The sequence below is a fragment of the Odocoileus virginianus genome, chromosome 5 (assembly GCF_023699985.2).
Source record: "Odocoileus virginianus isolate 20LAN1187 ecotype Illinois chromosome 5, Ovbor_1.2, whole genome shotgun sequence".
NCBI lineage: Eukaryota > Metazoa > Chordata > Mammalia > Artiodactyla > Cervidae > Odocoileus > Odocoileus virginianus.
In genome coordinates, this window is record NC_069678.1 from 32806094 (window position 1) to 32828709 (window position 22616).

Consider the following 22616-nt stretch of genomic DNA (forward strand, 5'->3'; position numbering starts at 1 on the left):
ACATATCATCCGATATGTCTAACATGACCTCTGGAATGTTAGTTACATCAGGGCTCTATTTCCACCCAATAATTATAATTCCTCTAGTCTTTGCCCTCCTTGGCAGAGGTTCATTTCACTATCCTTTGCATTATGAGCTGCTTTGTCGGGTTTGCATATAGCATCCCACCCAAAGGTGACTTTGATGGAGCCTCTGAAGGCATCCCCAGCAGGTCTCCATAGAAATGGCCCCAGGGTTGTCTCCAGAGTGGCCCTGCTTGAGTTGCCATGGTAAACAACCAGGATAGATTGCTCTATTCAGTTCTCTGCCAGGGTCGCCATGGTGACTGCAAAGGAGGGATCCTTAGAAGGACCTCACAAGGGCACGTTTCCATGGTGACCCTATCCTGCATATTTCTAAGCAACTTCCCTTTGGTTGTTCCGTGACCAATCACAGCAGGTTCATTTTGAGAGTAACCCTGGAAGGTTGCTTCCAAAGATATCATCATAACATAGGTATTTCAAAGTGAGGTATATAAACAAACGACATGAAAATGTAAGTGGAACCATTCACAAATCATCAAATTAGTGCCTGTGCATTTTAGGATCTGTTTTTGATAGGTAACAAAAAATACTTGTAATGTCTTTGTTAAACATCTCTTTTTCAGATCTTAATAAAGATTATCTTACAGAATAATGCAGATAATTAAAATTTCAAATTTCTCCAATCTCACAGCATAGAATCTAACTAGGTAAAAAATACTTTATAGTGGACATGTCTCTCTCTCAACACACACAATGAAAGCAAAAACACAGATGGCTCATCAGGTTATAACGGGATATCAAGGAAATTTTTATAGAGCAAAAAGACAAAATATTTGCAAGTCAAATGAAAAGAAAAAATGTGTTTTTTAGTTGAGTTGGGAAAGCCTAGCCATATTTGGGCCTAAGCTATTTTTTCCTGTATTTCTGTGGTTGGAACAATCCCAACTACTCTTCCTTTCAATTTAAAATACGAATATAAGCCATTCTGAACAGATGCTTGGTTTTTAAGCCATTTTACTATTCTCCTGAAACTTTAAAATACTGTACTTTTTTCTAGTATCTAGTCAAGGGCAAATTTTTATCTAATCACAAACTTCAGCATCTCATGAACTTAAGTATCTTTAAAAACTGTCTAACAAATTAAAAAATTCTACAGTTCCAATGATACAATTATAATTTTGTATTACGTGTGCTCACCCATTTTTGTTCCTTCCAGTTGATCCTTTAAGTTAAAATATATATATGCACATATATACATATATATTGCTTATTGTAGAGTTTCCCAAGTGGCGCAGTGGTAAAGAATCACCCTACCAATGCAGGATGTGCAAGAGATGAGGGGGTTGCCGGGTTCCATCCCTGGGTTGGGAAAATCCCCTGGAGCAGGAAATGGCAACCCACTCCAGCATTCTTGCCTGGAAAACTTCAAGGACAGAGGAGCCTTGTGGGCTGCAGTCCATGGGGTTGCAAAGGGTCAGACATGACGGAGCAGCTGAACACATCACTTACTGCACTGAAAAGGTTAATCTTGGTTTTCCTCTTTTTTCTCCTCTGTTGAGGTTAAAGCAAATGATTTTCCCCTCAAGCACTGATTTCATTTGTTCTACATTTTGTTTCTCTTTCACAGATTCCATTCTCTGACTCTGTCCATAACAGCGTACCATACCACTCCCCACTCAAGTTCTATTCAGGAGAATAAACTTGAGTTTGAAAAATAAAGATAGCTAAGAAAGATGAGGATAATTCACAATCATTATTTAGTGAAATCTCAACATTTAACACAAAGGCTGATTTTGTAGAGACACTGTCTCAAGCCTTCAACACGTTTTATCAATCAGAGCAATCACTGCAATTCTTATTCGTTCACAATTATTTATTCATTGTCAACCATGTACCAGGCATTGCTCTTTGGGCTGAGAATGCTTCAGGAAACAATTAAAAAATTCCTACCCTTTAAGTATTTAGATTATGGACAGGGGGAAAACAGAAAGAAAGAGAAGATAAAAGGAAAATCAGTAAGACTATCACCTTTTGTGCCAGAAAATTATTAAAGCTAGAGAGAAAATTAGAGCAGGGAGGACAGAGGTTAAGCCCCAAGCCAAGTTGGGATGGGCAGCAATAGTACTATGGATTAACAGGGAGGGTTTCAAGGATTCACCCATTCAGATGACACAAGTGTGCTCTAACTTCTTACATTAAAAATAAAATTAGGGAAAGCTCTTCCACAGAAAACTCAATTAAAATTAACAGAGTAATGAGCAATTTTTCCTACATTTATAGTTGCTCTCCGAGAGGCAGCATGGTCTGAGGCAGGCAAGTGATCCTATCACCTCCAGTGCCACCACTGTTTCAAGAACTGTACAAATTTGGACAAGTTACTATACCTTTCAAGCCTCTATCTCAATTTTAAAATGATAATAACAATTCTGATTGGATAGTATTACTTTGAAAATACACAAAGACAATAAAATATAAATACTAACCTATTCTGGGTGAAAATATAATGTCTGAAAATTGCTTTTGAATATTTCAAAAAAAATGAGAAAAGAGGTTAAAAAAATAAACTGGGCAAAATGTTGGGAATTAATGAAACCCAGTGATAGATATATGAGTTTATTATATTATTAGATCTTTTTCTATGTTTAAAAATTTCCATAAAAAAGTATTTTATGGAAAGAATTAAACTTGAAAACAAATATACTTCCTTTGTAAAGATGTTTATAATAATTAGAACATATATATAAGAACACCAATTTAGCTTATAAAACTTTCTTATAAAGCTAGTAAAAAATAGATTTATTTACTGAGTACTTACTAACCACCTGGAACAATGTTAAGTTCTTTTTTCCATAGCTTATTCAAACATTCTAATTTTACAAAATTAACTTCATACTTTACTCACTGTAAGAAAAAAATGTAAGACAGAAAGGCAGAAAAGCATCTTAAGTTTACAGACTCACATGGTACTCAACGTATAATCAATTTTCGGAAGGAATTTTAGCATCAGTTACTGAATGCTTAAAACAAGCGTGTAATGGAGCTAATAAAAATCTTAGACAATGAATTCTACATGGTTATAATAGGAAAATTAAACTTACCAGATCAGTATCTGCCTTTTTGGACGTCAAAGCTTCAACTTTGGAATCCAGTTCTGCCTGTATTTGGTCTCTTCGTTTCATGACAGCCTTTGTATTAAAACACAGGAAGGAAATAGGCTGTACTTTGTTTTAATAATCTTTGTATAGCAAAAATATACATTTGCGAATACAAGTAGCATCTCTTCCCCAGGCCATCAGTCATCTGGGGGTATAATGCCTTAAACTGTTTTTAATCTCTAAAAGCTAAACAGATAGCAAGTACTTAAAAGAAACTTGTTCATAAATCTTCTATTCATTTTCCCAATGTACATCTTACTGATTTAAGTATTTCATGTACAAAATACAAATGCTTTGGTGGTGTACTCTAGGCACATATAGTTCTTCAAAAAGACCAAAGAATAAAACAAATTAACAACAACAACAAAAAAAAAAATCAGTAGAAGCACTGAAAATACATGCTATGTTGTAAACTAGTTGCAGTTGTGAAGGCATATGCACCATGCATCTGAAAGTATCTACAATCAGCCTTCTTACTGGACTCCAAAAGCTAATAGCTAAACAAAGTCAATTACAGTGGGGAATCAAAATGGAAGTGTGCATTCACATCTTAAGATTTTATTTTAGCTTAAAATATATAAGTGTTAACCAATTAGCCAAGTTTTTAAGGAAGAAATATGGCCTCTACTCTGACCGATAGGAGTTCCACCTTATTTACTTGAATAATCATGATTATATGTTTCAGTTAAAACACCCCTGTGAAGGCTTTTAAGTACAGAATTCATCTACATCTTCTACAATGTTTTCCAGCATTTTACAATGTCTTTCCCTTGGTGACTCACTTTTCTTCTAGACAGTCTACCTGGACTTTGCAGATGCAAAGACGTGTTTGTACCCATCTTTCACTGGTTTTCATAGTATTAATTAAATAGCGAAATTATAATAATGAACACAAGTGGCCTAAACAGTTCAAGGCAAAAATAAACTAACTCTGGGTAAGCAAACAGTTCAACCAGAAGAGTGGAGTTGCAGGACGTATAAAAGAAGAACCTTAATGCAGTACAGGTCTTTTGGGTATTTTCAGAGGAAGAGAAGAACCTAAACCGCGAATCAGTTAAATGGAACCAAACAAGCTGGCTCTATAGCAATTGTATGAAAATTGAGTCATTAAGAATAGAAAGCTGACTTTTCAGGTGGTGCTGGGGGTAAAGAATCTGCCTACCAATGCAGGAGATGTAGAGATGAGGGTTTGATCCCTGGGTCAGGAAGATCGCCTGGAGGAGGACACGGCAACCCACTCCAGTATTCGCGCCTGGAGATGCCCTTGCACAGAGGAGCTGGGTGGGCTACAGTCCAAGGGGTGGCACAGAGCTGGACAAGGCTGAAGTGACTGAGCACAGCACAGCACACAAGGATAAAGAGCATCCTGAAAATAACTCACCCTAGTTTGGTGCCTGGTGGAGTCACTCTTAAAATGCTCAAAAGAGATGAACATCTCTCTTGTGTTCAAAGAAATGAATAGAAAATTCAACTGTCACAAACTCTTTTATATTTACTTCAGTGTTTAATTGCCATTAATGTCAGGAACTCCTTCCTTTTTCTAACCCAAACAGCACATACAATAATTTAGACCCATTACGATCTGTTTCCATCAATATGAAATATTGTGCTTCATATAGATAGAAATATTTTAAGTAACAGGTGGCTTCAGAAGACAACTAGTGAAAACAGCAAAAATTTAATCCTTTTGTCAATCCTTATTTTAGCTCAAACTGAAGAAAATATTCCAACATAAAACAGAAACAGAGCTGCAATGTAAGTGCTACTGATTATACCCTAGGAACCTACAAAATAATACAATCAAATGAGGACTTATAAAATAATTCAATTCTGGTTGCTATTATCATTTTTCCACGCCTTTAATGATACATGATTTAAACTGCATAATTTCCATCTTGACATAATAAACAGCAAAACACATCTAATTAAGGGAAAATAATACTATATTTTTAGTGATAAAAATCAGATCTCTTTGAATAGCCACACAAGACGGAGATCAATAATGAAGTAAACCAAGGAATGTAGTCAAGGGAAATAGATGAAGGCAAAGAGCAGGTGCCTCAACAGTGAAATACTAGAGGGCTTTGGGAAGCAGAGATGATGTGCTTATAGAAGGACCCCAGTAGAGTCAAATAACAGCTGAAGCCTGAAATACCTTCAAAATATTTAATGATTCTGTGAAGGAAAATCTAAACATAATAAACATGAAAGAAGCAGATATCATGCTGAAAGGTTGAGAGTTTTTTTTTACCGAGACAAGCAAAAAAAATATTTAAATGCTCCCAAATCAAGAGTACATGAAAACAGAAACCAGACATAGATTCAAGCATAAATGGCAAAAAAAAAAAAAAAAAAAAAGGACTACCAGTGAATGCAAACTGACTTCTTCCACCACTGTCACCTACAACACCAGAAAGCTGAGGGTGTCAGTTCAACTGTGTGAGGTATTACGCAGAGAATACAGGATGAAAAACATTAGTTTTGTGGATAACATCACAAAATCCCAAATATCTAGAGACCTAAACTTGAACTTAGGAGGTAACATGTAAAACTTTGATATAAAAGGAATAAAAGCCTTTTCAAGTCATGAAAGAAAAACATGGTAATTTGGAGGATTTCTTTTTAGAAGCATCCAGAAGACAGAACAAACATCAAGATCCTACTCAAGTACTTTCTACGTAACCATACAAACAAAACAAAACATACAAAATCCCTATATTATAGGGATTTTCACACAAATATGAAAATAAAACATAAAAAATATGTATATTCATATAAACCCCTATGTTATAGACAATAAGAAAAGACCTTATTTTTATCATTGTGCACATGCTCCTGTACATGAACATTAAGAATGTGGATATCATCCTTCAAATGTACTAGAAGCAAGAAAGCAACTTGTCCATGAAAAGAAATTTCTAAAGTGCTGAAAATTCTTAAAGGAAAATTTTAAAATGCTGGAAAAACTAATCATACTCTCTATGTAAATCTTGACTGAGGATGCTTCAAACCTATGTTATAAACTGCTGTTACTACTATTGAATATGCCTGTCTTTTATTAACATATTCCTCCACTCATCAATTCATTCATGCAGTAAACAAATATTTATGAGCATCTACATGCAAAGTATCTTTCTATGAGAGGAAGATAGTGGTGAACAAACAGAAACAGCAGCTGCCTTTATAAAGCTTATAAGCAAGTCAGGGACTCAGGTGGAAGTATAGTTAGGAGTCCTTACCATTAACATTTCACTATAAAGCACATACTCATGTACAACAGGAAGCAGAGCCTCTGAGAGTCCAGACATCCGTTTTTCAGTGGCCTTACAGCATTCGTCAATGCAGCTGGCAACACTTTTTAGAGTATCAGCCAGATCTTCTTCCGATGCCGACCACAGAATATGAATTGGGCCATATTCTTTCATTTCATCTAAATACTCTAAAAAATAATAAGTTCTTCAATTTATAATATGTTCTTTCAATATATACGTCAACATAATTTCAATCATATACTTAAAATATATTAAAATTCATACATTTATAAGTTTCAAAATCCCTATATTATAGACAATAGGAAAAGACCTTATTTTTCTCATTGTGCACATGTTCCTGTACATGAACATTAACAATGCAGATATTGTCTTTCCTTAAATTGACCTGTCCTCCCAGTCTGCTCAGACCAGTCCTTGAATAAAAGTTTTCCAGGTGTAATCAATAATAACATGCTTTTCCATTGCCAAAAGTATCCTGGCTTGGGCAATAAATTATATGATCACTGTATCTATTGTATCACGGACTTCTGCCTACCAAACAGACTATACCTGAGTATCTCATTGGCAACATGATGTAAACAAAACATGTCTTCTTTTCTTCTTTTTCTGTTTACATATCCTACTTACTGGTAATTGCTTCCAGAGATCTAAGCAAAACATGTGGAGTCATCCTAGACCCTAAACTTACACCTACAAAGAGACAGTCAATCACTTCCAACCTTTCTAAATCTGTATCTATTTATCTACCCACCCATTCATCCATCTACCCACCCTTCCACCTATCCTCATTTGTACTGTCATCAGCATCTCTAACCTGCACTACTGCAAGAGACTTCTAACAATTATCCCTCTCAATTTTTGACACGGTATATGAACATTAAAGCCTCTTAGCTGAATTAGAAAGTCCTTTAAGTCCTTCAGTCCCTACCTCGCCTTTCCAGGTCTAACTCCTGAAAATCTCCCTCACAGGTATTTTAATTCAAGGCAAAATAACAGCTCATTCATGAATATCATGATTTCTCCTAACTTAAACACTGCACATGTCTTTTAGTTGCCCTCTACCATTTCTATCATCCGACAAACTACTTCTAACACTTTAAGTCGTAACACAAGTAAATCTCTTCTGTTTCTGTTCCAAAGGATTAGTAGATGCTTTGTCCTCAATGAGTGTCACAATTTTATAGTTCTATTAAAGCCTATCATAATTTAATACTATTATCTCACTCTATTATAACTGCTTGCATAACTCACATACTCTGAGGCCATACGCTCATTACAATAGGGCAAAGTCATTATTTTTTTAATCTCAAAGCCTAATACATATGGTATTTAATAAATATTTTCATATCAATGAAAGAATGAACAAAAGACTATTCAGTGCTTGATAAGCCATTTATCCAAAAATTTGGATTTCATTTTAAAACCTGAATATTTTTATACGTTTGCTTTCACACTATCAATATTTAATGACAGATGGCTTTTATGGTAGAGGATGCATGAATAGTGAGAATTTTTGGTCTAATATCCACATAAGTATAATTAAATTCTCTATATTTAATCATCTTACTAGTCATTGGGGTTAGTTGAAATATGTCATATTGCTCTAAATTAAACTTTTTTACTAAACTATTAAATTTTTCAAAAGTTTATATGATCAGGTAAAGTAAAAAAAGACTTTAAAGATTTAAAAACAATAGAAATACTAGTTATCACCTAAGGAAGATACTAGGTTTGACAACCACTAGGATCCTTCCACGGAGGAGGCAATGGCACCCCACTCCAGCACTCTTGCCTAGAAAATCCCATGGACAGAGGAGCCTGATAGGCTGCAGTCCATGGGGTCGCGAAGAGTTAGACTGACTGACTTTACTTTCACTTTTCACTTTCATGCATTGGAGAAGGACATGGCAACCCACTCCAGTGTTCTTGCCTGGAGAGAATCCCAGGGACGGGAGTGCCTGGTGGGCTGCCATCTATGGGGTCGCACAGAGTCGGACACGACTGAAGTGACTTAGCAGCAGCAGCAGAATCCTTACAAATCGCATCCTCCTGATCTAGGCCTATCTTTTATTTTAGATAATGGCCATGTAACACTATCCCTTCTCCAGGGGATTTTCCCTTTGGACCAAACTTGGGTCTCCTGCATTGCAGGTAGATTCTTTATTGTCTGAGCACCAGGGAGGCCCCGATATTTCTAGAAAAGAAAACATTCTCCTTTATTTCTTTTCTTAATTTCTGCATATATCAAAGTGTGTTGTTTACCCTGTGAAGTATTTATTTTAATATAAAGAGCTTCCTTGAAATTCTAAACTGTGCTTATATAGCACTCAAACTGCATCTGTATGGAAACACTTAATGAGCTGCACTGTAATTTGTCTGTTAATATATCTGTTTCCCCAACTAGACTGAACTCAGGGACAGCTACTATTTTAACCCTCCTTCAATCTTCAGCACAAAACGTTAGCACATGATGTGGTCAATACAAATTTGCCTAATTAGGGAGCACAAAACAAAGTCACAGAAAAAAAAAAATAGAATAAAAAGCAAGTCAAAAGAGAAATGACTCATCATGATAACCAAATTCTTCCTGATTTAAATATGAAAGAAATGCCTTATATATTTTAGACTCCCTGAACTCCAAAAAAAAAAAAAAACAAAAAACCCATCATTTTAAATGAAATCTTGATAAATGAGCTTTACATTTGAAATACCACGAAATCCCTTAAATTTGTGCCAGTGTGTCTCCACTCCTTGAAACTGAGAGCTCAAATTTATAAAGTCCACCACAAAAACCCAGTTTTCCTTTTGAGGATTTCACAAATACTAGAGCAGATCAGAGATTTGAAAACTAGTCCCTTGCACCAGTAAATATAACACATAATGATGATATTTGATATTCTATAAAACTCTTAAATGTCAAGAGTTTCCAGAGGTCTCTTTGAATTGCCATACCACTTAACTATCCATCAAGAATTCACTGAATAGAATTGGAATCACTGAACCTAGTTAAAACAATTATCTTCTTGATTTTTTAAAAATTACAAATGGTAAATACAAAGACAGACCAAAAAGGCATAAATCAAATTATTGTCAGACTTCACCATCTATTTTAAATGTAGGTGAATGCAATTTTAAAAAATCAGCAAAAACTCATCATAGAATTTATAGAATTCATAGAATCATGAAATAAAATATCACTTGAAATAGGAAAAGAGATCTATTTTAAATCTCTCTGCCATTGCTTGGACAGGTCTAATATAGAGTTCCTGCACCTCCTCCCCCACCACCCCGTCCAAGCAAATGTGGAAACCCTATTTCCTGAAACATCACTTCTTTGATTAAAATGATGGCCCATGTTGAACACTTGAGACTGACTACACCCAAAATATTAAGCTCTTTATCCCTATTATTTATAAATGGAAGTAAGAATGTGTGTATGTGCTCAGTCATGTCCAACTCAATGCAACTCCATGGACTGTAGCCTGCCAGGTTCCTCTGTCCATGGGATTCTCCAGATAAGAAGGCAAGAATAGTGGGGCAGGGTGCCATTTCCTCCTCCAGGGGATTGTCCCAACCCAGGGATCAAACCTGGGTCAGGTCTCTTACACCTCCTGCATTGGCAGGCAGGTTCTTCACCACTAATGCCACCTAGGAAGCCCCTGTGTGCTATGTCATGCCAGTCATGTCTGAATCTACAGCCCCAGGGTCCGCAGCTTCCCAAGCTCCTCTGTCCATCAGATTCTCCAGGCAAGAATACTGGAATGGGTTGCCATTTTCTCCTCCAGGGGATCTTCCCAACCCAGGGATTGAAACTGCATCTCTTATGTCTCCTGCATTGGCAGGTGGGTTCTTTACCACTGGCATACCTGGGTATACTCCAATAAAAATTTTTAAAAAGAAGAAAGAGAGAGGAATGCCGAGCCAATGCCCAGGTTGGGAAACTGAAACTGTCAATGATGAACTGCTGGAGTCTTAGTATGGACAATTCAAGGAGTTAAAAACTCCAGAGAAACCCAGCCATGGGTGAAATCTTACAATATTGTCAGATTTACCTCCAAAAGCCTGCACAGTAAATATTAGGTAAAAATTACTTCTGCTTTCTGCAGGAGGTGAGAAAATAAGCCGTTTTGTAATAACCAGGGTACTCTACCTAATAGCCAGGGTTCTTCATAACAAGGCCTTCCCTCGTGGGAAACTGGTTACCCAGAGCATAACCTGGTGGGGTATCATCAGAGCCTAACTGACCTGGTAGCTTCCCTGGTAGCTCAGTGGGCAAAGAACCTGCCTGCAATGTGGGAGACCTGGGGTCGATCCCTGGGTTGGGAAAATCCTCTGGAGGAGGGCATGGCAGCCTACTCCGGTATTCTTGCCTGGAGAATCCCCATGGACAGAGGAGCCTGGTGGGCTCCAGTCCATGGGGTCACAAAGAGTCAGACACGACTGACTGACTAAACACAGTTGAGCTGGAGGAAGGGAAACACCTAACTTGAGCACACCCTGGTCATCCTGTCTCAACTAAGAGGGGGAAGCAAAAACCCTGAACTTCTGTGAGGCTCACAGTGGTCCAGAGGCACAGATTCACGAAAGGACTGAGACCTAACCACAGGTCTCCAGAAGGCTTCCCCTCCCCATACCTCGGCCACCACATTACTAAAGGCCTGTTCACTTTTATGAGTACATCATGTCTGGCTACCAGGGGGGAAAAAAAATTACAAGACATATTAAAAGGCAAAAAACAATTTAGAGAGAGAGCAAGCATCAGAACCAGATGTGGCAAAGATGCTAGAATGAGAGCATGATTTGAAAACAACTATGATGAATATGCTAAGGGCCCTAATTAGATACAGTAAACAGCATGCAATAACAGATGGGCACTGTAAGCAGAGACAGAAATCCTAAGAGTGACCAAAAAGAAATGCTAAGTTGATCCTGCCTTACCACACCAGCAAATGGAAAAGATTCATCAGAAATGCAACAACTTTGAGATCACAGTTTAGCAGTTCTACATACCCCGTTCTTCCTTGTAGATTCTCTGAGATATTTTATCTATCAAATTTATTTTATGGCTAAATATTTCAATGAAGTTATTCATTTCCATGAACTCCTCAGGGCGACTTTTAACTCCTTTCATTGACAATGCAACCGCTCTGACTGACTGTCCCATCCTGCTGAGTAATCCAGGCCCTTGCTTCTTGTGAGAAGAGAATTCCTAGGAACAAAAAAAAATAATAAAACATCAGTGATGAAGCAAACAATAATATTCTAAGATCCAACAACAGAAAAAAGAAATCTAATCAGAAGAATAAAGATGATAAAAAGGTTCCATATACATCTTTTTTATTTCATGTTAATTTGAAGCAGATGAGTTAGGGCACACAGTCTTTTCTCTAAGGCTCAGTCTCCTAGATAACATTCTTTTCCAAAGTGCTCCTGTAAAACATGTAATCATGTTTTCTCAGATCCTTCAATCAGCAAGGTATAACAGAGGGAACTGCACCTACAGAGATACTGGAGAAGATATGAAGAATGATATGAGATGAAACCTGTATTTTATTAACAGGAATTTAGAAAAATGATTGAGAAAAATATCTCTCAGGGTCTAAGCTACTCCCTGGGAAGAAAAATTGGGAAACTTTGTTAATCTTTTAGTTATAATAACGGCTAGCATTTATTAAGAGCTTAATGTTATTGGCACTATACCTGCATGTTTATATACATCACTCACAATAACACTATGAAACAGGTTCTATTATTATCCTCATTGTACAGAAGAAAACAGAAGCAAAGGAAGGTTAAAGAAGCTTGCTCAAGGTCCAAGAGCAATGAATTAGTGGGTAGGGATTGAAGTTCTGGGAGTCTGACCCCAAAGGCTTCATTGCTAAGCACTAACTGGCTCTGCTTTCTTAAAGTCACTGGAATAAGTTGGGAAATAAACTCCCTGACCATAGCTCTGCAACCAACTTAACTGGATAAACTGTTATACTTTCTCAATTGACTGGTTGTCTTTGGAGAAAGATTTTTAATAAAATATGTAATAGATGGTTCACAGTTAATTTAGGAGAGTTTGCTACAGATTTGCAAAGTAGAAATGTTATAAAAGGATACACTGCACAGAAGTATCCCTTGAGAAGTGTGGTCTACTAAAAAAGAACACCAAGAAAGACAAGGGATTCTGACAATGGGTACAGCACTTACTGAAACATCGGTTTGAGATCAAAGACGATCTGGAGAAAGATATGTTATTTAATATTTGGATAAATAATACATAATAATATTTTTATCTGTGGATTTGGCAGTCAGCATTGTTACTGAAGAGTAACAACGTCAAAGTGTAACATAAACATTCACACAGGCACAAAAATCTATAAATAACAATGCTGACTACCAGACCTATAGATAAAAACAATATTATGTAATATTCACTCAAATATTAAATAATATATTATCTTTATAAGATCTTCTTTCCTGAAGGTCTTACCCAAAATAACATATAAATTTGTTAATTTCCAAGTCAGTATGATTTTGTGTGCAAAGAATATAATAACAAATGCCACCCTGGACCAGGCAGTACATCTATTCAGGAGGGCTACTGCATCATTTGATAGAGTAAATATTATCAGAAAGAGCACAAGTCACAACTAGCAAGCTGTTACTGCAACTGCTGACTGTAGAGAATGTTTCTAACAGCTTCTAAGGGTCTGGAGTCAGGCCACAAATTCTTCTCACATAAGTCACACAGGGCTTCCAGACACCAAGTACTGTCAAAATTGAGATGAATCACTTCTTTAGCTTCAACACTTTGGCAACAACTGAGAGACAGAAAACTCAACATTGGTCAGTAAGTATTTGATATTGACAGTCTGTCCTACCTATCATCTTTCTTGGTGAATTATATCTTAATAGAAGGAAAGAAAAAAAATAAAAGGAATATAAAAGGAATCTGTATTAGAAATTAGATCCTCTAAAACTAGGTAATTGAAGGAAAGGTAAGAAAATTATATTAGCTATTAATCCATTCATCCATCTATTAATAAAAAACTTTTAACTTGAAAAACTCTGACTCATTACTACTCAAAACAGTGTCAATTTTAAAATGTTTTTATATTTTCAGTATTAGCTATATGCAAGGAGAACCCCGGCAGTTTAAAAAATATATCAGCTACCAAGAGAAATATGAGGATGTATATGTGAGAAAGGTATATTATTTTCATAATGTTCGTATGTAGACCTGATACAGGGCTGTATCTGAAGGATATTTCTTAAATGTTTAAAACTCCATCTTAATTCAAGGTTACTACCACCTGATTTAAAAACGTAAATAGAGGAAGTATACAACCTACTACATGTACAAATACTGAAGGATTATATGAGTATAAATTAAAATTTTTTACCCAAGCTTCTGCAGTAAGAAAAATTTTAAAGTCTTCATTAAATGTTAAAGTCGGATGATCAGCAATTCGGTTCAAAAATTTGTGCAATGCCTTTCTGCGAGTCTCAATGAAGTCATCATTAAAGCGTTCCACCATTCCTTTCACTATAAACTTTTCTGGCAATGGCTAGGGCAAAAAAAATAAAAAGGTATCTGAGCATTTTGTGGCACAGGATTATAAGGAATTCTACACTTTTTCTTTTTGGAAGACTATTTGAACATGTGATCATTTCTTATAAAAATAATTTTTCAAAATTCACAATGCTAGAGCCAAATACCAGAAAATCTTAACACATTACAATAGTTTAAAAAAACAAATCTGTACATAGATTGAAAAGTTTAAAAACAAATGTTTCCCAGATAAATGAATTGCACTGAATCAAAGGTCTGAAATTGGGTGTTAAGACATTCTAATGATTCACAAGACAAAATGGCAGCTATTCCATGAAAAAAAAAAAAAAATGTAAACGTACTGGAATAATCAGAGTTGGGTGTGCTTCTTCAAGTTTTTCTTTCAACCAAAGGAAATCTTGATAACGTCTCCTAACTTCAAATTCACTGGAGTCAAATTCCCCACGAGATGTCTGAAGAAAGTAGGAAAAAATAACAGCACATGCAATATAAGACAGAAGACATTTGCCTAATGTTATTTTAGACATTCTGAAATAAATGGGTCTCTAAGAAAAACTAACAAATTCTAATTATTCAGTGTTTGTCAGCCTGTACATTTTTTTTTCTTTTGCAGTCATCAATTCATGTAGCAGAAGCAACAAAGCAAACTTTCCAGTATTCCCAGAAAGAAAGCAAACATCACGCTCAAATTTAAAATCCAAACTGAAAAATCTGTCTCAGAGCCACCATCTGTCTTCCACAAGATTTTAACTACTATTATCTTTGGCATGACTTTCTTGCTAACAAGAAAGTGTGTTCTGACTTTAGGTTTCCAATATATTTCATTTCTCAAGATGATCAAAATTCAGAATTTGAGGAAAGTCCTATTTTTGCAACTTGGAAAAATAACCTGAACATAACTGAGAAAAAAAATGTTTCCTTGGAATATGCTCAAACGAATTGCTTTGCTAAAATTTGCTTTTAGTATTTGAAAATTCTAACATTAACCAGAGTGATTTTACCACTGTTTAAAAATGTTATTAATGGAAATTTAATGTGAAAAGCAAATCTTTCTGTCATTCCTCAAGGAATTTTGAACTATATGCCTAAACTCCTAAAAGTTAAGCAAACACATTAAAATATCTGTTCTCAACAAACCAGAATCTATTCCAACACATATGACAAGAAGAACATGGGCACAATATCAACCTCACCTCTATTACCTGAATTACAAGCCAAACACAAAAACAGCTTAGACAATGCACACTCACCTCTTATAAGAAAAAAAGTCACTTAAATCGTTTTTAAGAAAATTATACAGAAATATTGTTTGAGATTTTCCTGGAGGAGTAAATATGGAATAAATAACACATTACATTATTTCACACTCACCAGAATTATCAATCACCCACACAGATGAACACAATTGTAAAATTAAGCAGTTCAAGTCAAAATAAGATGCAATCTTAATTGTCATAAAATAAAGTTCACAAAAGCTATACTTGCCAAGGTTTATTCTCATAAAGTGAATGTTTAGAATATCATAAAATATATCTTAGCAAAACACTCCCTTTTTAGTGGGAAAAAGTAGAGGTAAATGAGATGCAGAAGTCTAAGGAACTACATGTTCAAAAAAAACTACAAAATCTATTATGCAAAATGGTACAAATTGTGGAAGTGGTAAAAATAGGCCAACTAAATCTAGTGGAAACACAGTTTAACAATATATATACAAGTTGGTATGTGTACATATATATGCAAATACACATACATGCATACATACCCATATACACAAAACATGGTTAAAGTAACTTGTTAAACAATACTCACTGACACCTATTCATACCAGGTACATGTCTACAGGTTTACTACCAATTTCCAAGAAAAAATAAGTTGCCATAATTAACAATAAAAACACTCAAACACTGTGAAGTTAAAATAAGACTGAACATTACATGTCCTTAAGAATTCCCAAAACTTCAAGTTGACACAAAAGAAACTTGTATAAATTCCAGCAACAAGAAGATATAAAATCAAGTCAAATAATTGGTTGCTTCTGTCGTCATCACCCTGCCAGTGACTTAAGAGTTCTCTAACATAGCACAATAAAGAGAAGAAAGACAAGAATAAGCAGAAACCTTGAGGACAGTGCATTCGTTCTTCCTACTCTAAGACTTCATTGGACTTCTAAAGGGTTATAAGTTACATAGTATTTGTCCTCCAAAACGACTTTTTAGAACACAAGTCCTTTCTAAGTTGGAAATTTGTCACCAAATTTTCCTACTGTTTGGAAGCTTTATCTCTTTTCTAATCTAGAATACATTTTCCCAAGGAAGGTAAACCATAAAGGGTGTTAAATTTTTCATGTCTGACCGTAAGAGCCTGGGTACTTGAAGTTTAGGACTAAAAGACTATACCTCAAAATGCATTTATTCAGCAAATACTGACCTTCAGTCATGGGCAAATAGTTACTCTAAAATCTGAGGATTTAGAAAACTATTTTTCTGAGGGAAATGAACTTAGAATCAAGAATAGATTTTAATCACCAACTACTGACACATGCCGGCAGACATTTATGAGTTTATCTTCATGATGAGGATGTGAGAGGGCAAACCTTTATTAAACCTCTTGAGTTCTTACTCCCACATGTCCTAAGGCAAGGCACATCTCTAGATCTCTTAAACAAAGTATTTCTTCAGAGCAGTTACTTTGGATATTTCAACCTGGAGAACCAGGGTCATTTCTCATAAGGGGATGCCAGGAATGTGGGCTTCCTGATAAAATTATTTATAGTCATGGTACTCTTAAGTATTCCTAAGTAGGGGACTGACAGTTTACACGTAGGCACAAGAGTATGTGCATGTATCCTTATAATCTTAGTGTCCATGAATATAAATGTTTATAAAATGAAAACTTTCCCAGGGTAGCCATCCCTGAATCTCCTAATTAGATGGAGTACCTGCTGTGAAAACCAACAACAACCATGCTCATAAAATTCTGTATTTTTCTGTCACAATATTGATAACTATAATTAACTAATAAGACATACAATTGTTTAATATCCATTATCAACGCCATGCCCCCCCGTACTGAAAACTCTACAAAAGCAGAGGGTCTGTCTCAACTGCTGGCATAGTCTCAACATACAACATGGTGCCTGAAACATAACTGGCACTCAACAGAACTTTAATAAATATATCAGTAAATAAGTGATACTAAGTAAATAACAAAGAAAAGACTGTTTGCTAATGCAATATACATCTACTAAAAGTTAATATTTTTGTATCTGTAATACATATTTTAGTATATATAGGTACAGTTTATATACTCAGTTCAGTTCAGTCACTCAGTCGTGTCCAACTCTATGCGACCCCATGAACTGCAGCACGCCACGCCTCCCTGTCCATCACCAACTCCCAAAGTTTACTCAAACCCATGTCCACTGAGTCAGTGATGCCATCCAATCATCTCATCCTCTGTCATCCCCTTCTCCTCCTGCCCTCAATCTTTCCCAACATCAGGGTCTCTTCAAATGAGTCAGCTCTTCGCATCAGGTGGCCAAAATACTGGAGTTTGATTTTTAACATCACTCGTTCCAATGAACAGCCAGGACCGATTTCCCTTAGGATGGACTGGTTGGATCTCCTTGCAGTCCAAAGGACTCTCAAGAATCTTCTTCAACACCACAGTTCAAAAGCATCAATTCTTCTGCGCTCAGCTTTCTTTACAATCCAACTCTTCCATCCATACATGACTACTTGGAAAAACCATAGCCTTGACTAGACGGACCTTTCTTGGCAAAGTAATATCTCTGCTTTTTAATATGCTGTCTACGTTGGTCATAACTTTCTTGCCAAGGAGTAAGCGTCTTTTAATTTCACGGCTGCAGTCACCATCTGCAGTGATTTTGAAGCCCCGCAAAATAAAGTCTGTCACTGTTTCCACTGTTTCCCATCTATTTGCCATGAAGTGATGGGACCGGATGCCATGATCTTAGTTTTCTGAATGTTGAGCTTTAAGCCAACATTTTCACTCTCCTCTTTCACTTTCATCAAGAGGCTCTTTAGTTCCTTTTCACTTTTTGCCATAAGGGTGGTGTCATCTGCATATCTGAGGTTATTGATATTTCTCCCAGCAATCTTGATTCTAGCTTGTGCTTCATCCAGCCCAGCGTTTCTCATGATGTACTCTGCATATAAGTTAAATAAGTAGGGTGACAATATACAGCCTCGATGGACTCCTTTTCCTATTTGGAGCCAGTCTGTTGTTCCAGGTACAGTTCTAACTGTTGCTTCCTGACCTGCATACAGATTTCTCAAGAGGCAGTTCAGGTGGTCTGGTATTCCCATCTCTTTCAGAATTTTCCAGTTTATTGTGATCCACACAGTCAAAGGCTTTGGCATAGTCAATAGAGCAGAAATAGATGTTTTTCTGGAATTCTCTTGCTTTTTCGATGATCCAGCAGATGTTGGCAATTTGATCTCTGGTTCCTCTGCCTTTTCTAAAACCAGCTTGAACATCTGGAAGTTAATGGTTCACATATTGCTGAAGCCTGGCTAGGAGAATTTTGAGCATTACTTTACTAGCATGTGAGATGAGTGTAATTGTGCAGTAGTTTGAGCATAATTTGAGCATTATCTTTCTTTGGGATTGGAATGAACACTGACCTTTTCAGTCCTGTGGCCACTGGAAGCAGTAAAATTAACCAAATGTATAACAAAGGGACATACTTTATAACAGTTAAGCTGAAAGATAGTCTGCCACAATCACATACAGATGCACAAAAGTATAATGAAAATCTATATAGTTTTGCTGTTATTGTTGTTATTAAGTCATGTCTAACTCTTTGCGGCCCCGTGGACTGGAGCCTGTCAGGCTCCTCTGTCCATGGGATTTCCCAGGCAAGGATACTGGAGTGGGTTGCCATTTCCTTCTCCAAGGGATCTTCCTGCCCCAGGGATCGAAGCTGCATCACCTGCACTGCAGTCGGATTCTTTACAGTTGAGCCACGAGGGAAGCTCTCTATATAGTATAAAAATAAACTGTCTAAAGATTTAAATCTTAGCTCAGCTAATGACTATGTTGTGTAACCTTTGGCAAGTTTTAAGTTTCAGTGTCCTCACCCGCAAAATGGGGGTAAATCATAAGATCTAGGATTGTTGTAAGCTTCAGATGAGTTAATATTAATATGTATCAAGTGGTTAGAACACTGCCTGGCAGAAAGCAGTCCCACAATAAAAGTCAGTTTAACACAGTATATTATCACTATCCCTACTACTACTACTATAAAAGCAGCACATTTAAAGCATGATGCAATACAGATAACTCCTAAGAACAGTATGTCTGTGATCAGAATGAAATCTATAGGATGGCTTATAAAGTGTCTTACTGCAAGAAATAAATGAGGGGGAAATCATCCAGTCACAAAATCTTCGCTAGAAAGGATAATGGAAATAGATGATGATGATTATAATAGCAGTAACAGGAGAAACATGGCTCTGCTGTTAGCAATGTGTCTGTAATAACACACGGAATATTCACAAAGATCCGGTTAGTTAGTGTTATTATCTTATTTACAAACCAGTTAACCAAGCACACAGAGCTTAATTAAACAGCAAGAAAAGGGGACAAGAAGGTTCTACTTCATGCTGTCCTGCTCTGCGGCCTTTCGACAGGGCTCTGACACTATAAATGTCTTCACTCACCCACTCACCGAAAGGTTAAATGACTTAGGTGCTATATCCCAAGGACTGTGTTCACAATTATGGATAATCTAAGATACAATTACCTGCCTTGAGAAGCTCACAGACTCAGTGGGAATAAATAAAAACCACACGTGTTACTGACATACACACAGGCAGGTAGCAAATACTGAATACTTACCATGTGTCAGGCACCCTGTTAAGTGTTTCACATTGAGTACCCATCCTAAATTAATTCTTACAGCAACTGTACAAAACCAGGTCCTATTTTCAGTTCAGTTTTAAAGATTAAAAAAAAAAACCTGAGGCTTAGAAGGATTAGGCCGAGGCTTTTCATTTCTTTGCTACACTGTCATATCTTATTTTCTTTAGTTCAGTTAGAACAGTGTGAGCAAACAGTAGAAAGAGGATTTTTAGCTTGTGGGAGCAGAGGGGGTAAGCATCGTTTCAAATTGCATCTTGAAAAATAAACAGTAGTTCTTCTGTCTGAAAGTGGGAAGGGCATATCAGACAGAAGCAGCAGCATATGCAAAGTAATGAGAGCAAGAAATACCCTAGAATATTCAGATAAAAGAGGTAGTTCTATGAGAGTGAAGAGCAGGGGTATTAAAAGTAGGCAGTAAGAGGCAAGTCGTATATAGTAGGCTGGCTTCAGACTGAGAGAGTCTCTGAATGTCATACAAAGGAGTCTGCACCTTATTCTGTAGGAAATGAGGAGTCAAGGGAAGATTTTAAGAATCTGAGTGAAGAGCTGAGATACACACATCTTAGTACAACATAATTAGCAGGCTGTACTAAGAGAAGTGATTATATGTGGAGGGTCCAAAAGATATTCAGCTACAAAAGGCATGCACTTCCAGAGTCAGAGAGTGAGAATTCACAAACAAAATGTTATAACTTATAAACAGAATTCTTTAAGGCTGCTGTTACACAAAGATTATAATCGCAAAAAAGATTATACTATTTGGCTGTTTTGTTAGTGTAAGCTGTCATTTTACAGAGCCTTGTCTGAGGATTAAGGAGACTTGGGTTCCAGATCTGTTCTGCCTCTGCATCACTTAACAACTAAAAGCATCTCATATATAAGATAAAGAAATAAAGTAACCATTTGCTTTTTTTTTTTTCTTTTTGGCTTTGCTGGGTCTTTGCTGCCGTACACAGGCTCTCTAGTTGCAGCGCATGGGCCTCGGTGCCCCACAGCATGTGGGATCCTAGTTCCCTGACCAGGGATTGAACCCATGTCCCTCTGCACTGGAAGGCGGTTTCTTAACCACTGGACCACCAGGGAAATCCCACCATGTGCTCTTATTTGGAAAACAAATGAAAAAAATTTTTGTAATCTTCAGAAGAAATGTGAAAACAGAATACTGAGTTACGTTTTGAACCAGTTGTTTTCTTTATTAACAAAAGTTCTTTCCCAGATATGTTTCTTTATAATCTTTAAACTAAAACATTAAAATGTTCCTATTTTAAGAAGCACAACTGCTAAAATACAAGTGACTGGTACCCAAGTTAATCCAAATTCATATAGGACAAGTGACAGATAGATAAGATGCAATGTCTTATTCAAAATGGCTGAAAGACCAGCACTTAATTCTGCTAAAATTCTCTAACTTGAGTGTCAAAGTGAACAAAAAGTAGTTCTAAACGTTCAAAGAAGCAACTATGGTCAAGAAAATGTTCATTAAATATTTACCTTAGTAATAATCCTATAAGTAATAAAAGTTTCAATTGTAGTAACATGGCTTTCAGGTTCATCGACTGTAATAAAAAGATCTTTCAAATCTGGCTCATCTTCAAACTTGACTTGGTTTATCATTGATAAAGGGGATGTCGGCATCAGAGGGCTGAAGGAATTCATGTCCATCAATGAGGCATCCTATGAATAAAACATTCAAAAATTAATGTTTAGGGGGAAAAGAGTTGAAATCCTCTTTTTCTTAGACACCACAAATACTAATCAAATATGTCAAGAACAAAAAGGATAGCTAGACTCCTGCTTAAATAAAGTATGTGGAAATATATGTTTATTTCTGTTTCCTCACAAAATCCCACTTTAAAAATGACAGTAAGGAAACAAATAAAAAACAAGACAAAAATCATATAAAGGTACAAACCCTCAAAGTAAAAAAATAGGCTAAGCATGAAGCAAACTATCTTTTGGAGACTGGAACTCTGATGGTTGAGTGGTAACTGAAAAGCTACCACTAAAAAAAAAACAAAACAGCTAAAGTAAACCTAGGATAGGATGGTTAACTGGGAAGAAGGAGGCATACTGACGACAGAAGAAGCAGAGGCACCAGAAACCTGTGGACACAGAATGCGGGGAAGCTAAATGAGAGGATTGGCTGGAAAGCTCATAAAAGAAAAGAGAGCTGGCACCTCAGATTCCCTCACATACCCCATGCAATCGGGTGACTTTTCTTCCCCAGTTTTGCAGAAAACTGGAAATTTACCAGAGTGCCTCTGATTTCAAGGACACCAGGTAGGGTGGAGGGAGAGACAGGCCCATGGGAGTGTCTTACATACTAGATGGAAAGATATTCAGTCCTTTCCCATCATTTGGCCCCAAGAAAAGGGCAGCAAGATGGAAAACTGTACATAATAGTTGCAGGTTTACCTCTCTTAGCTGACCATTCCAAGAAAAAACGCACAGCCGCAGTGCCCTGGGGAATCAGCCACGCCTCTGCATACTAACCCCACAAGGAAGCCCCTTCCAGGCAACATGCTGACTGTCTACTTGGCTTTTCGTTACCTGGTGCAGGAACCACCAAACATCTCAACATGTGGGCAGGCTCTGAGGTGAAAGATTCACAAAGAGAATACGAGAGGCAGACAGAACAGAGAATAGAATGCTTTACCAACAGAGGAAAGCATGAGAGGGAAGAATGATATCAAACTCATAAATGAAAACCGGTCTTAT

General features: G+C 36.6%; 1 protein-coding gene across 5 annotated transcripts in view; it reads right to left on the bottom strand.

Annotated features, from left to right (window-relative positions):
• Window positions 1-22616, bottom strand: part of SNX7 (sorting nexin 7) — a 726766-nt gene that overhangs the window by 99270 nt on the left and 604880 nt on the right. For all 5 annotated transcript variants that reach the window (XR_011487786.1, XM_070467754.1, XM_020911952.2 and 2 more), the window contains 6 exons: window positions 21390-21572; window positions 14354-14464; window positions 13843-14007; window positions 11462-11660; window positions 6419-6618; window positions 3123-3209 (listed from right to left, as the gene is read on the bottom strand). Coding sequence is in view for 4 of the 5 variants with exons in the window: in XM_070467754.1 (XP_070323855.1) it covers window positions 3123-3209; window positions 6419-6618; window positions 11462-11660; window positions 13843-14007; window positions 14354-14464; window positions 21390-21572 (945 nt within the window). In the remaining variant the exon portion in view is untranslated. The remainder of the gene's footprint in view (window positions 1-3122; window positions 3210-6418; window positions 6619-11461; window positions 11661-13842; window positions 14008-14353; window positions 14465-21389; window positions 21573-22616) is intronic.